This window comes from Hyaena hyaena, unplaced genomic scaffold (assembly GCF_003009895.1).
Source record: "Hyaena hyaena isolate Hyena2069 unplaced genomic scaffold, ASM300989v1 scaffold_227, whole genome shotgun sequence".
Taxonomy (NCBI): domain Eukaryota; kingdom Metazoa; phylum Chordata; class Mammalia; order Carnivora; family Hyaenidae; genus Hyaena; species Hyaena hyaena.
In genome coordinates this window covers 1,155,275-1,171,241 of record NW_024080859.1, presented here as the reverse complement: position 1 = coordinate 1,171,241, position 15,967 = coordinate 1,155,275, and the positions used below count along the sequence as shown (strand labels likewise).

The following is a 15,967-nucleotide window of genomic DNA, read 5'->3' as shown; positions in this document are numbered from 1 at the left end:
TAGCCACAAGGAAATTCATTTCTCCTGCCCCTGCTAAATGAAGGTGAATAAATTCTTTTAAAAAAAATATTGGCTTTGGGGCGCCTGGGTGGCTTAGTCGGTTAAGCGTCCGGCTTTCGCTTAGGTCATGATCTCGCGGTTCGTGGGTTCGAGCCCCGCGTCGGGCTCTGTGCTGACTGCCAGCTCAGAGCCTGGAGCCTGCTTCAGCGTCTGTGACTCCCCCTCTCTCTCTGACCCTCCCCTGCTCGCGCTGTCTCTCTCTCTCTCTCCTAGAAATAAAACATTTAAAAAAATAAAAATAAAAAATAAAAGATACTGTCTCAGCTAAGACCCGAGTTGATCAGTACTANACTTTCGCTTAGGTCATGATCTCGCGGTTCGTGGGTTCGAGCCCCGCGTCGGGCTCTGTGCTGACTGCCAGCTCAGAGCCTGGAGCCTGTTTCAGTCTGTGACTCCCTCTCTCTCTGACCCTCCCCTGCTCACGCTGTGTTTCTCTCCTCTCCTAAAAATAAAAAAAATAAAAAATATTGGCTTGGATTGGTGCAAATAACTCACTTTTCTTGGCCACTCTGTGTCCCTTCTGTGCCCCTCAAAGATATTGAACATCAAGTTTTTGGCTCACAGCCTGGTGTCTATCAGATGCTCAAAAACCAGTAGCTGAGAAACTAGCATTGCACAGTATATAAACTAAAGACAATTTAAATTTAAAAAATAATCAGTAGCTGAATTGGGGCCGCAGGACTAAGGAAAGAACCATCCTCTTAGATCTGAACAAAATCAGTCCTGTAACTCGCGAATGGGGAGGAACCAGTGTTTTAATCTTATTTGAGATCGCCAGAGCTCCTCTGGGAGCAGGAAACAAGTGCTGGAATGTTTTCCAGGTGCCTGAGCTGGTCCAAAAACAATATTGACAATATTGTTGCAATAATAGTAGCTGCCATGTTGGGAGGGCTGACTGTGTGCAGGTCAGGGGTTGGGGGGGGAACCATTCTGCACGATTCTTAGCCCATGATGGTCCCACGCAGTCAGCCTCTATCATCGCCCATTTAACAGATGTGGAAACAGAGGCACCCAAGGGCTAAGGAATTTGCTTAGAAGCTGGTGAGTGGCAGAGCCTTGAGTCCAGGCTCCTGACCCTGGACCCTTAATCCTGCGGAAATGCTTGATGGGCACCCTTGACTTTGCACAGATTTCCCCCGAAGGAGACAGCCTGCTGGAGAAGCTTCCAGAAGCTGTGAGGTTCCTGATAGTCTCTGAAGACGAGTCCCTTCTCGCTGCAGGTAATGTCTAACTATTATTCGGAGCCATGGTGGGGGCGGGGGGGGGCAACTCTGGATTTTGTTGGAAGTGGAGAGGGGTTTGGGGTGAGGCAGGCAGTCCTACACCCGTGGTTGGCAAACCTTTTCTGCCAAAGGCTGCAGACCCATGGCCTCTGTCACACCTGTAACGTGAAAGCCTCCACAGGTGATATTTCAAGTGGGTGTGGCTGTGTGCCACTAACACTTTGCTTGTGGATGCCCAAATTTGGGTTTCGTGTCATTTTCATTGGTCACAGAATAGTAATCTTATTTTTATTTTTTCTTTCACTATTTAAAATTGTAAAAACTGTCCTTCACTCCTGGGTCACACAGAAATGGATGCTGGGCCAGTTTGGGCCAACGGGCTGTAGCTTGCTCCGTTTAGGGCAAATCTAACCTTTCTGCACTTCTGGTTCGTTATCGTTGAGATGAGGGCGCTTATCCCTGCCGGATGGTCACGGGGATTAAGGGGTGCTGCATGAGAGGATGGGGTGCTCTCAGGGGGGAGCTGGCCCCCACAACCCCTGCTTTTAGGGGCTTCTGAGCCAGCAGGAAAGGTGGACAATAAGGTAGCCGCAAAAGAGCGGTTGGTGCTATAAGCAGACAGGAATCACCGTGAGCAATTCTGTCAGCAACAGCATGTGACAACGATGCTGACCGGGGAAGTTCACCCAGCCTTGGCGGCCATGATTTTTCCTGGGGGTTGGTTATGGAGACACAGCTGAGCTCCTGCCCTGCCCACGACCTCAGTCTCCCAGCACCCACTGAGGTCAAGCTGATACTGTGTGTCCCAACGCTCCTACTGTAAGTCACACGTGATCAGTGGCCACCCTGTGTGGCCCAAGGCCTCAAGTAAAACAAGGACACTTTTTTTTTTTTAATGTTTTATTTATTTCTAGGAGAGAGAGACAGCGTGAGCAGGGGAGGGTCAGAGAGAGAGGGAGTCACAGACTGAAACAGGCTCCAGGCTCTGAGCTGGCAGTCAGCACGGAGCCTGACGCGGGGCTCGAACCCACGAACCACGAGATCATGACCTAAGCGAAAGTTGGAAAGTCGGACGCTTAACCGACTAAGCCACCCAGGTGCCCCAAGGACACTTTTTTTTTAAACGCTTATTTTTGAGAGATAGGGAGAGAGAGCGCGAATCGGGGGAGGGCAGAGATGGAGGGGGATGGAGGATCCCACGCGGGCTCTGTGCTGATGTGGGGCTCAAACTCACGAACCGCAGGATCCTGACCCAAGCCAAAGTCGGAGGCTCAACTGACTGAGCCCCCCAGGCACCCCCTCAAGGACTTTTTAAAAAAATTTTTTAATGTTTTATCCATTTCCGAGAGAAAGAGACAGCGTGAGCAGGGGAAGGCCAGAGAGAGAGGGAGACGCAGAATCAGAAGCAGCCTCCAGGCTCCGAGCCGCCAGCACAGAGCCCGACGTGGAGCTCGAACCCACGAACCGTGAGATCATGACCTGAGCCAAAGTCAGACGCCCAACCGACTGAACCACCCAGGCGCCCCCTGAAGGACATTTTTATCAAGTAGGATGTTCCAAGGGCTTAGAGGGCACCTCTCAGGAGCCCGGCAGGGGCCAAACCATTCGTGTGCAGGATGCACAACCCAGGCCTGCTGAGTTCATCCTTTCCAGCACACGAATGGCGTGCAGACATCCTGGGACAGCAGATCTCCTGATGCACTCGATCCGTTTCCCATAACATCTTTCTGTGTGAGCCACAGGTTCAAGGATAGTTCAATAAAACAATGGCCTGGAGGGCCTGGAGAGGCAATAAGGTGGACCGACAGCCCCCAGCGGACTTGACTCGGGCTTCCAGGAGTTGAAACTCGGCTAGTGCAGGCCAGTTGCATAGCACAGAGTCCCACACCATCCCTCCGGGTGTCCTAGCCTCGGAAGACCCGCGTGATGCACTTTCCTGCACTGCTGGGGGCCCTCTTAACAAAACACGTTCACCCCCCCATATTCGGAACACAAATGAACAAGCCCCCTTGGGTGGGGTGCCCGGTAAAATATAGGACACCCAGTTAAATTTCAGGTAAGCAACAAATCAGCTTTTCAGTATAAATATACGCCATGCAATATCTGGGATATACTTATGCTAATAATAACAATTTCACTGTTTATCTGAAATTCTAATTCAATGGAATTGTCCTGTTGGGTGTTTTGTTTTGCTTTGTGTTAAATCTAGCACAGCTCTCCCCCCGGTCCTCACCCCTTCCTTCACTCTGCTGCACCCACACTGGCTTCTGTGCTGCGCCTGAGACTGGCCTTTCCTACCTCCTGGTCATCCCAGGCTGTTCCCACCCTTCCAGGGCCTGCCCCCTTCTCAGATGTCTGCTCAAAGGTCCTGTGGTCACTGTAACAAACTACCACATAAATATGGTGGCTTAAAACAGTAGAAATCTCTTTCCTCACAGTTCCAGAGGTCAGAAGTTCAAAATCAAGATGTGGGCAGGGGTGCCCCGGTGGCTCAGTTGGTTAAGTGTTCGACTCTTAGTTTCCACTCAGGTCATGATCTCACGGTTCGTGGGTTTGAGGCCCACATTGGGCTCTGTGCTGATGGTGGGGAGCCTGCTTGGGATTCTCTCTCTCTCCTTCTCTCTACCCCACCCCCTGCTNCGTCAGGCTCTCTACTGACAGCTCAGAGCGTGAAGCCCGCTTCAGATTCTGTATCTCCCTTTCTCTCTACCCCCCCCCCCCCCCCCCCCCCCCCCCGCCGTCAAAATACATAAGCTTTAAAAAGTTACTCAAAATAAATAAACAAACAAATAAATAAATAAAGGTGGACAGGGTCATAGTCCCTCCAAAGGCTCCAGAGAAGAATCCTTTCTTGCCCCTTTTAGTTTCTACCTTGTGATTTTTGACTTGTGGCCACATTTCTCTGGTTTCCGCCTTCGTGCCTTCTCCACGGCGCACGTCTCTGTGTCATTTTTTTCTCATGGCGGCCTGTCCCCTGACATCATTGGCCTTACCGCAGACTGTAACTGCTTTCTTGTCCTTCCTATCCTTCTCCCTCCCCCCCTCCCCCCACTTCCTTCCCTCCATCCTCAAAGCATATCTACATTGTGTGCAGCTTTGTGCTGCGTCCCGGGAAACCCAAACAGGCAATCCCAGCCTTCTGGAAGCTCTTGTGATAATAAATAACTTTGCTGTTTTCTGCAAGGTTATTGATCACTGTTGGCAGCGCCCAGCCCGCCCCCCCCCCCGACAACTGTAGGCTACGCGCTGGGGGGGCCGTGTCTCTCTTGTTCGCAATGGTGTGTAGTCAGTGCTCGAAATAATCTTTGTTCACCGAACTGAATTTCCGCCAAGCTCCTCCAGGAATGAAAGGGATAATCCCATCCCTGCCGTTTCAGGGTTTGGAAGGTCCGTGCGGATATTCTTGGCAGATTCAGAGGGGTTTCATCGATTCATGGCCACCGACCTTGAACATGAGGACACCGTGGAGACAGCCAGTTTTGGTCCTGAGAACAATCTGATTGTCACTGGGTCCCGGGACGCACTCATTCAGGTCAGAGGTCATCCTCACTCCGCCTCTGGAATCCAAAAGAATGATTCCTTCGAGGGTCTTTTGGCTTTGCAATACAGAGATTCATAGAAACTAGCGCGACAAAATGGGGCAGGTCACTGGGAAGATGTGGGGGAGGGGCCCACCGAGACCCAGGAAGGAGATAATAGCATTCCCACAGAACCTGAAAAACGGGGAGGATTTTCGCCTTCAGAGTGGAGCAGGGTTGGGAGGAAGTGGAAGAAAATTCCCACTGAGTTCAAAGTTCTCCCTGTGGTAGGAAAATTATGTGATAAAGAGCAGTTCTCTAATGTTCTGGCCTTCGGAGCTCCTTCAAGATGTGGGTTATATCAATTTGGTTTATATATTTATGTATTTGAACAAATGATTTATTTGAGGAATAGTTTAAGGATGTACAGAAGAGTTGCCAAGCAAGTGCAGAGAGTCCCTGTATTTATATATATCTACTCTACACCCAGCTTGCCTCGACATTAACAACTTATGTTAGCCAAGCCCTTTATCAAACTAAAAAGTGTATATTGGGACAATACTATTAGTAACTGATCTGCAGACTCTGTTCTAGTTCCACCAGCTTTCCCACAAACGCCCTCTTTTTCTTTATTCTGGGATCCAATCTAGGATCCTATGTTGCCTTTAGTCTCCCCCCGGTAATTACCATATTACACATTAGAGATGAGGAAATCCGAAAATACTTCTCCCTTGATTCATGAACATTACATGTCAATGTAATAACACACGTTTATGAAAATCCTATAGTTTCTGAAACAAGCAAAACTCAGGAGAAGAGTGGCATGATTATGCATTTTGACAAATCTCTTTCATGTTTGGCTCGATAGGAGACCATTGGCTTCTCGTATTCAATTCTGTATTCTCTGGTCTGGTGTAACTCCACCACTCACTTGTGAGAGGAAGAGAGTAGGAAAGGCAATGGTATCTTGAATTACGATGAGGGGCACCTGGGTGGCTCAGTTGGTTGGGCGTCTGACTTTGCCTCAGGTCATGATCTCACGGTTTGTGGGTTGGAGCCCCACGTCGGGCTCTGTGTTGACAACTAGCTCAGAGCCTGGAGCCTGTTTCGGATTCTGTGTCTCCCTCTCTCTCTGACCCTCCCCTGCTCACGCTGTCTCTCTCTCTCTCTCTCTCCAAAAAATAAAAATAAAAAATTGAAGACATTGAATTACAATAAAAACCATTAGATGCCTAGAGGTACCTTCCAGGGGTTCCCTGGAACACACTTTGAGAACCACTGTGGTAGTGGCTTGGTGAGGAATGGGGAAGTTTGAGGGGGCAGAGAAGGCCCTTGAACTGCAGCCTGAGGACCCACCATGGGTGGACAAATGGGTTTCTGCATATTTCTTAGCTATGACAGTATAAGAAAGAAGTCAGCTCTGGCCCTCTGCTGTGCGTCTTCAGGTGTGGAGTCTGTCGGAACAGGGGACCCTGCAGGATGTTCTGGAAGGCGTCGGGGCCCCTGTGAGCCTGCTGGCCTGGGGCGGGGCCTTGGTGGCATCTGCTTCCCGGCAGTCCTCATCTTGTAAAGTCTGGGACCTCACGTCTGCTGAGAAGCCGAGGGCCTGTACTCCATTTCTGGATCGCACTGGCCTCACCGCAGTGTCACACAACGGAAGCTACGTCTACTTCCCCAAGACTGGGGACAAGAACAAAGTCACCGTTTGGGACTCAGCGGAAGGTGTGTAAGAGACGAGCACGGCCGTTTGTGTGGGAAGCCCGTCTGGGTCTGCTGGGGTTATTGTAACCAGACACCATAGACTGGGTGGTTTAAAGAACATTTATTTCTCACGATTCTGGAGGCTGGGAAGGCCGAGGTCAAGACGCTGGCGGATCTGTATCTGGTGACAGCCGGCTTCCTGGTTGCAGATGGCCTCTTTCTCATTATGTCCCTGAACACAGAGAAGGAAGCAAGCCTTCCCGTCCCCTGTATCAGGGCACTAATCCCGTCGTGGGGGCTCCGCCCTCAGGACCTAAAGTCACCCCCAAAGCCTCCCGGCCGACACCATCACATTGTGGGCTAGGATTTCGACCTGTGAATCTGGGGGGACACATTCCGTCCGTAACACCCCCATAACTCCAGTCAGGTTGACAGTAGCTAATAGAAATCAGGACTAGATTGGATAAATTTCCAGCCTGTGGGTAATTGACCATCTGGGTGTCAATCCCTGTTTTGGTTCGGGTTTCCTGGACATGATGGGGATGTTTGCACGAGGGGTGTGTTGAGGGAGAAACCTGAGCAGGGGTGAGCCAAGCAGGCAGGGGGAGGGGGAGGGCTGGGCGAGGAGGTGGGCTCAACCTGATCCTACAGGGGCCCGGAGTATAAATTGCACCTGTTCCATCGTGAAGCAAGAGGTCTAGTCTTTTGTGTACCCACATCAGGCCGTCACTGGCTGCAGGCACGGCCCCCCAAGCATTTTGAGATGAGGGGCTCCCTTCACCTGAGGGCCTTCGATCTGGGTACCCAGGCCTGTAAAGGGGGTCTGGACGCGTCACCAACTGTGTTTGCTGTAATCTCCATGGGGGTGGATGGAGGTACAGAAATCCCTTGTTAATGGTAATATGAGAAAAGAGATTCACTCTCAGCTTCCCGCTTTCATGGATTTGGCAGATGTTGGTTAGTGCTGGCCACGGGGCCAGGCTCTGGGGTTGACAGTGAGCAAGACCAATGAGGTGACAGTGCTTGAGGCTCTTGTGCGCTAGTTGAGGGGCGGAGCCCAACACAAAGTCATGGGGCACGGTGGAGAATGACACACAAGCCCGCAAACTGAAGCCCGTGGGCCAGATCGGACACACTGTGTGTGGCTTGTTGGGGGCTCCAACCTCAGGGTTAAGTGGTTAAGGGTTAAGAGCAGACAGCCTGCAAGGCAAAAATAGTTACTCTCCAACCCTTTACAGATGTTTGTAAATGCCCGGGATGGGAGATCATGCATGTCCACACGTCCGCTTGTCCCGATGAGTGTTAAGCAGGGTGGTGGGGAACACGGATGACGAAGGTGGTTTTTAAAACCCTTAAAAATAAGAAAACTGTGACGCAAGCCCGTTCCTCTGAGCTGTTCTTGATGCGACCTTCTCTCCATGTCAGGTGAGGAGAAGGACGCCCTGGACACCTCCAATGAGGTCAGGTGCCTGGAGGTGGCCCAGCAGGCCAATCTCCTCTTCACCGGCCTCGTTTCGGGGGTCGTCCTGGTGTTCCCCCTGAATTCCAGACAGGACGTGATGTGCATCCCCCCTCCCGAGGCCCGGAAAGCCATCAACTGCATGGCCCTGAGTCAAGGCGAGGAGCACCTGGCCATCGCCTACGACAGCATCGTCCTGGTGCTGGACATCAGCCCCGGGGACCCCTGTCCAGTTATCGACGGGCCAACATACACCTTCTACACCCAGTTGCCCGAGACCATCTCCAGTGTGGCCGTCCTGGCTGACTACCGTGTGATCTACGGCATGACCAACGGCGACCTCTTCCTTTACGAGTGCGCCAATTCCAAAGTGTTCCCTCTGGAGGCTCATGGGAGCCGGGTCACCTGTGTGCAGGTCAGCCACAAGGAGCAGCTGGCGGTCAGCGGATCCGAGGAGGCCCTGCTGTGTCTCTGGGACTTGCAGTCCTGCAAGTGGAAATTCGAGATAAGCTGCACGGTGCGTGGCTCACGCCGCGTGCCAGCGAGGTCCCGGTGCTAGAAAGCCGATGACAGGTGTCCTGTAGTAAGCGCACCCCGTGTGCCATCGCCCAGAGTCAGGAGCAGGGTGAGGCCAGTGAGAGGCACTCGCCTTGGGAGCAGAGCTTAAGGGGCTGCCAAAAAACCTCGGCAATCAAGAGAGATGCTATTTTAATGCAATGTTTACAAAAATCGAAACAATTTTTCGATGCAAAAAATACCCAAAAGAACAAAATATATTTAAAAAAAAATTTTTTTTTTGAGAGAGAGTGTGAATAGGGGAGGGGCAGAGAAAGAGGGAGACAGAGGAATCCGAAGCAGGCTCAAACTCATGAACTGTGAGATCATGACCTGAGCCGAAGTCGGACACAACCGACTGAGCCACCCAGGCACCCCAAGATGTCATTTTAAATAAAGACAAGATCAGATCCTGTACGACACACCCCTGCTTCACCATCTTTACCCTGATCCTTATAGCCATTCTTGCGCCCAAGAGTTTTGATTTCTAGCTGTGGCCAGGGCGCACACACCAACCCAGCTCACGGAGCCACGTTCTCAGAGGGGAGATAGTGTGAGCTCTGTGAGGGCTCACAGAGGTGAGAGCTTTTGTGTTTTGCTTCCTGAAGTGGCCCTCATCCCTAGGAAAGCTCCCGACTGGTCCTCAGGGCTCAACAAATATTTGTGGAATAAAAACAAAGTAGCAAATACATGATGGGGCAGCGAGCAACAAGAGCTTTGAGGAAAAATAGGGCAAGGTAAAGGGGGTAGAGCCTGCTATTTCAGAAGGTCAAATGAGTCTGGAGGAACAGCATTCTAGGCAGAAGGAACAGCAGTTGTGAAGGCTCTGAAGAGGGAAACTGGCAGCTCACTCCCTAACATCGGGAGCATCTTAGAGTCCACACTCCACATCCCAGAAGGAGCTGTTATAATCTTTTGTATCAGGAGAATTAAGAGCTGCAATAAATATATTCATATTATATATTATATAAATATATCCTTCTATAATTTAATCCCGACAACGATCTTACACGGTTGGTGTTAACTATTCCAGCTTTTCAAATGGGGAATGAAGACTGTACCTGTGGTTGTAAGATGTAGAAATTATTCATACACATGGGGAGATGATCTTGTAACTAAGAGAGAGAGGATGGATAGTTTCGTCTTAAACGGCTTTCATCCTGGGGTGCCTGGTTGGCTCAGTCAGTTAAACGTCCGATTTTGGCTCAGGTCATGATCTTGTGGGTACGAGCCCCACATTAGGCTCTGTGCTGACAGCTCAGAGCCTGGAGCCTGCTTCCAATTCTGTGTCTCCCTCTCTCTGTCTCTTCCTCAAAAAAAAAAAAAGAAAAAATTTAAAAAAAAAGAGGCTTTCATCCCATCTGACATTTATTTTTATGGAGCTATTCTAAGGCTGGGCTGTAAGTAATCTTTTGTCTTGTTGAATGGGAAATACCACTACAGCAGTTACATACACCTAGCTTTTTGTTTTTGTTTTTTAATTTTTTTTACTCTTTATTTTAGAGAGAGAGGGAGGGGTGAGAGGCAGAGAGACTCTTACGCAGGCTCCGTGTGGAGCCTCCTCAGGGCTCAATCCCATGACCCTGGGATTGTGACCTGAGCCGAAATCAAGAGTCAAATACTCAACTGACTGAGCCACCCAGGCCCCTGTTTTTTATTTACTTATTTATTTATTTATTTCCTGGTTTTGTTTTTCAAATTTTAATATTTTGTTTTATTTTTTTAATATAATTTATTGTCAAGTTGGTTTCCATTAGAACACCCAGGGCTCATCCCCACAAGTGCCCTCCTCCATGCCCATCACCCCCTTCCCCCCATTTTTGTTTTTAAATAAACTTAATCTTGGCATGATTTTAGGTCTACAGAGAAGTTGTAAAGATAGTACAAAGGTTATCCTCTACACACTCCTCACCCGGCTTCCCTGCTGTTGACATCTTATGTGACTAGAGCACATTAGTCAAAACTAAGAAGTTACCACGGGGACAGTACTGTTAACTAAGGTACCAAGTTGATTAGGTTCATATGTTTTTCAACGAATATCCTTTTTTTTTTTTTTCTCTAGGACTAGGATGCCATACTGCATTTAGCAGATAGCATTTAATTAAAGACCATTATAGCTGGGGCGCCTGGGTGGCTCTGTCAGCTGAGCATCCAACTTCAGCTGAAATCACGATCCCATGGTTCATGAGTTCAAGCCCCGCATTGGGCTCTCTGCTGTCACTGCAGAGCCTGCTTGGGATCTTCTGCCCATCTCTCTCAATCTCTCTTTCTTTCAAAAATAAATATACATTTTTTAAAAAAAGACCCTTATAGCTAATGCTTTTATAGTGGGGTCACTTAAGAAATTAAAACTGATAATACCTGCTCTCCAAGCAAAATGCCTGTAAAGCTCTCAACCCAGTCCGTATGAAGACGTGTTTTGGCCCTGGGAATATTGGCCCCTGAGATCTGTCCAAGGTTTCATTGGATCCGTTTCCCTGGAGGGCTTACAAGCTTGGCTTCCTATGCAGATGCCTTGGGGTGGGTCCCCTGGGTGACTTTCAGTTTGAAATCCAGATCACCTTGTCTTTTTTTCTTAATGTTTTATTTATTTTTGAGACAGCCAGAGCATGAGTGGGGGAGTGGGGCAGAGATAGAGAGACAGACAGACAGACTCCAAACCGGCCCCAGGCTCCCAGCTGTCAGCACAGAGCCCGGCGCGGGGCTCGAACTCACAAACTGAGCCGAAGCCGGACGCTTAACTGACTGAGCCACCCAGATCATCTTGTCTTTTTCAACAGAATTCTTACTGTAGAGGAGTCCAGTGTGTCTGCTTCTCCAAAGATGACAAGTACGTGTACGCAGGCTTGAAGGATCGCTCCATAATCGTCTGGAGTGTGCTGGATGGTGAGTCATTTTGCTTTGAGGGCAAGGCCGAGCTGAGATCTGGAGAGGAATGCCGTGTTTGGGCTCTGCTCTGGTCTCCCCTAGCTGGGTCCCTCTGCTTAGAGAGGTATCTGGAGGTCACGAAGACAGCCCCCTCCCATCTCTTCTAGATCCATGCTCTGGGTACCTGGAACATTCTCCCCATGGGGGATGGTGCCCTCTTTAGGACCTGGACAGCTCTCTTCTCCAGGTCCATCCTTCTGAGGGTGGACTCTGCCTCTAGTGTGAGCACCCCGAGACTTGGGGGTGGCCACGGGATGATGAGCGTGGAGTCTGGGTGCATGAGCTGGGTAGGCGTTTCACATGCGTATGTGTGAGGCCCCCAGGAGTGCAGGATAAAGCTGAGTGTGGATGGAGAAGAGGGCCAAGCCACAAAGAGCTGGGCTCTCACACACTGTTACATTCCAGTGTAGAACTGATGAACCTGAGAATTCTCGACCCAACATGACCTTCCAGGTGGCTCTGGAGGTACAGATAGAGCATATTTCACTGAATAGTTTATTATCTAGATTTCCGACATGTACACATTGTGCCTTATAGGATGTGGGCCCTGATTTCCTCTTGCCCCAGGCCCCGTAACTGATAGGGGCGACTTGCTTAAGACCAACCATTTTGAAAACCTCACATCCCTTAGTCTGGTCAGTATTACCGTAAATGCATATTAATGAGAGTGAGCATTTCTTGTGTACTGTTACTGGGCCATGTAATTCTCTTGAAAGCCACCTCGTTCTACAGGGCAAAGATTGAGGCTCTGAGAGGTGAAGTGTCCTGCCCAAGGTCACACAGTGAGGCTGGTCTGCCTGATCCCCATGGTCACCTTTGTCATCCTCCTACAGAATCTTCTATAAAGAAGGGAACCCTCATGACACTGGGCAGGGCGTACGTGCCATTGCTACCCCCATGCGACAAGTTCAGGGAGGTTAAGAGATTTGTCCAAGGTCACAAAGCAAGTAAGTGGGTGAATGGATATCAGGCAGACTGGAATACATCGTAGTCAAATCCAATGCAATCCAGGGGAGTGTAGTTTCATCCTTGGGGGCGGAGATGCCTGGTTAAAAAAAGTTACAGATGGCTTTGACCCTGAGGTCTGTGGATTGTGGCCTTCAAGCCCAGCCTGGGCCAGTTCACAGCCTCTCTTTCTCCTCCTCCTCCTCCAATAATAATATTCACTGAGCTCACTCTGGGCTGAAACCTATACTGAGGCACCTGACACACTCGATGTCTTCGAATCACAGAACTCTCCTTAGCAGGCAGGTTCAGCTCCTGTTCCCATATTGCCCGTGAGGCAGGAGGGACCCCCAAGAGTTTAGACATTGTGTCTTAGCTCGTAAGAGGCATAGGAAGGACGTGACCCATGCAGCCAACTCTCAAATGTGCGAGACTGGATCTCTGTGGCCCCCATGGTCTCATGTGTGCCCTGCCCCCCCCCAAAGGCACCCTGCTGGCTGTCCAGTTTGTTCACGCCGTGGTGAACAGAATCATCCCAACTTCCAACGGCTTCATCGCCCCCACGAGACACGGCTACCTCATCCGCGAGCGTTTCCAGTGCCCTACGTCAAGAGCCTCGCAGCAGGACCCTCTCAAGAACTTCAAGAGGGCAGTGTGGAAGGTCAAATGCAGGCAGAGAGAAGAACTGGCAGCTGTTGTAGGAGGCCTCCAGGACTCGAGATCTGCAAGCGCCCAGGGAAGTGAACGCAAATCGAACAAACGCTCACAGGTCTGCCTGCTAGTATAGAACACGCCCCTCCTCCCCCACCCCACCCCCACCCCCCAATACCCCCACCCCCGCTGTGGGGCAGCGGACTCCAGGGACTTAGCCCCCATTCAGTCTGGCTGAAGCAAAGAGAGTGTACGTGTTGATGTATATCCGGACCCAAAGCCTCAGATTATATGACTCAGACCCTGTTTCACACCATCTTTCCGCTCCTCTCTCCTCCTGTTGGCTGCGTTCCAAGGCCTGCCACCCCCAGGTTAGCAGCACGACAGCCAAGTTCAGTAGAAGAGAGACCTTCCCTTCGCCAGCAGTCTGGACTACGGTGCTGGCCCCGATTCGATTGGCCCAGCGGGCCCATGCACCTGCCTCTGGGAGAATGCAGCGCTGTGACTGGTCGGCCTGATAGCGTGTCCCCAGGGGCTGAGGGTGGAGTCAATACTGCCCAGCCCTGTTGCCCAAGAGTGGGTGGGGGGGCTGCGCCCGGAGAGAAACCGGGGTGTGGTACAGGGCAGAGGGAGATGGACAGATGTAGGACTCCTCAAACCACAGATGTGGACCACAGAGCTTTGTAATGACTTTGGAAAGCATCAGGTGCTATTGTCTGATCCTTATCACAGCCCACACGTCAGGGAGGGTAGGAGTTTCTGCATCCATTTCACAGACAAGGACACTGAGCCTTGGCAGGTAGCTGTGATTTGCTTACGTTCACAAGCCTGGGATGCAGCGGCTCTGAGAGACGAGAGCCAGGAGCTTTCTCGTCTCAGTCCTGTAGGACCACCTCGCTCCAATTTTAGTCTCAGAAACGTGACCTCCTGTACCACAGGTGACACACTCAAACGCCCACGGGGACCAGTGGATAATCTAGATGATCACCAGGGGCCCCGGTGAGCAGCAGAGAGTGGTGGAGACGGTGGGGACTTGTGGAGGACACATGCCTCTGCCCTGGGTGGGCACGGGCACGGGCACCCTGACTCTACCCCAGAATGGCCGCAGGGAACGCAGCTCGTCGGTGCCAGCTTCCTGTCGCTCTAAACAAAGCCAGAAACCCCGACTTTTGCGTCAAATGTTTCCCATTCTTAAAAGTTGACGATTGGCTCAAATTTACCTCTCCAGGCACATTGACCCTGTGTGTCCCTAGTTCAGGAGCTGACTTCATGACTCAAGCCGGCATGAAAATGACAAATTCGTTATATAGTTCTTCCATCCCGACTCCCTGGCTCACAAACTTTCAAGATAAAGATGTTCTTTTATCTTAAAACCTGGCGCCCTTGGCACTGGACGGAAGAAGCTGCAGACATCTCTTCCTGAGCTTTTGGACACATCTCTGCCCCGTGCAAGTTCAACAAATGAACTATTTCTCTTCCACTAAAATGGGTCTTTCTTCTTTGCCCACAACCTTCTGAAAGCCCCACTGGCTTCTGGGGCTTTTGCTATAAAGATAGGAAAGTCCGAACCTCGAAGGTTCTCTTCATGCTATTCCCTCTCTCCACTATCGGATTCCAGACAGCTTCAGAACAAGCAACCTTAGAAACAGAGGCTTTTAAGCTAGGTGTGACCCTATCGACTTTCTTTTTTTTTTTTTTTTTAATGTTTTATTTATTTCTAGGAGAGAGAGAGAGAGAGACAGTGTGAGCAGGGGAGGGTCAGAGATAGAGGGAGTCACAGACTGAAATAGGCTCCAGGCTCTGAGCTGGCAGTCAGCACAGAGCCTGACGCGGGGCTCGAACCCACGAACCGCGAGATCATGACCTAAGTGAAAGCCGGACGCTTAACCGACTAAGCCACCCAGGCGCCCCCTTATCGACTTTCTTATTCAGTAATTTCCCAAAATAGGGTTCTGAGGAGGGCTTTGGCATTTCTGCAGATATTAGTATCAAAGCCCATTTTTTAAAAAATATTTTAAGCCATAATTTAAAAATGCCTGTTCAGCTGGGTTAGGAAGCAGGTTTTAAGGTCACAGAGATAACTAACTTAGGATTCTCCAGAAGATTTTGAGGGGAGCCCTTGAAGAAACAGCAACTCATTTCCAGCTTACTTCTCTGTGAGTCAGGGGCTTTACCCAACGCAGAAATAATAAGGTGGATGTTGTGACAGAGTTAAGATTTCAGCTACAACGTAGGGTTTTAAATGTGTGTGCATCTCAACAGCCTCAGTGAGAATCCATTGTTTTTACATAAATACTAATTTGAACAAAGAAATTTTACTAATAAAATGCTACTCTGAATTGTTGTAATATTGAAGTTTTTGCAGTGAACTTTCATTTGCGAAAGAGTCTGTTCCTATGAATGTTTGACAAACCCTGGGCTTTTTTAATTTTTTATTTTTTTAAATGTTTATTTATGTTTGTTGGGAGGGGGGGAGAAGGAGAAAGAGAGAGAGAAAGCAGGGGAGAGGCAGGGAGAGAGGGAGACACAGAATCCAAAGCAGGCTCCAGGCTCTAAGCTGTCAGCACAGAGCCTGACGTGGGGCTCGAACTCACAGAACATGAGATCATGACCTGAGCCAGAGGCAGGTGCTTAATGGACTAAGCCACCCAGGTGCCCCATTGTCTGACTCTTGATTTCGGCGCAGATCATGGTCTGATGGTTCGTGGGCTCAAGCCCCATGATGGCCTCCACACTGACAGTGAAGATCCTGCTTGGGATTCTCTCTCTGCCCTTCCCCCGCACTCTCTCTCTCAAAATGAATACATAAACTTAAAGAAATTAAAAAAGAAACACCAACCTAAAATAGAGTCACTTGTGCTAAGCCCCGCATTAGCAAACCAAGACTTAATACCTAATTTAATAGCACTTTTAGCCTCTCCCCGACT

The 15,967-nt window shown here is 50.0% G+C and overlaps 1 protein-coding gene across 1 annotated transcript in view; it reads left to right on the top strand.

The window, feature by feature from the left end:
- Positions 1-14,226, top strand: part of NWD1 (NACHT and WD repeat domain containing 1) — a 49,296-nt gene extending 35,070 nt beyond the window's left edge. Inside the window, exons 11-16 of the mRNA XM_039243255.1 lie at positions 1,190-1,280; positions 4,661-4,815; positions 6,247-6,523; positions 7,928-8,478; positions 11,297-11,402; positions 12,875-14,226. Coding sequence (XP_039099186.1) covers positions 1,190-1,280; positions 4,661-4,815; positions 6,247-6,523; positions 7,928-8,478; positions 11,297-11,402; positions 12,875-13,176 — 1,482 coding nt within the window. The 3' untranslated portion in view covers positions 13,177-14,226. The remainder of the gene's footprint in view (positions 1-1,189; positions 1,281-4,660; positions 4,816-6,246; positions 6,524-7,927; positions 8,479-11,296; positions 11,403-12,874) is intronic.
- The last annotated feature ends 1,741 nt before the right edge of the window (positions 14,227-15,967 follow it).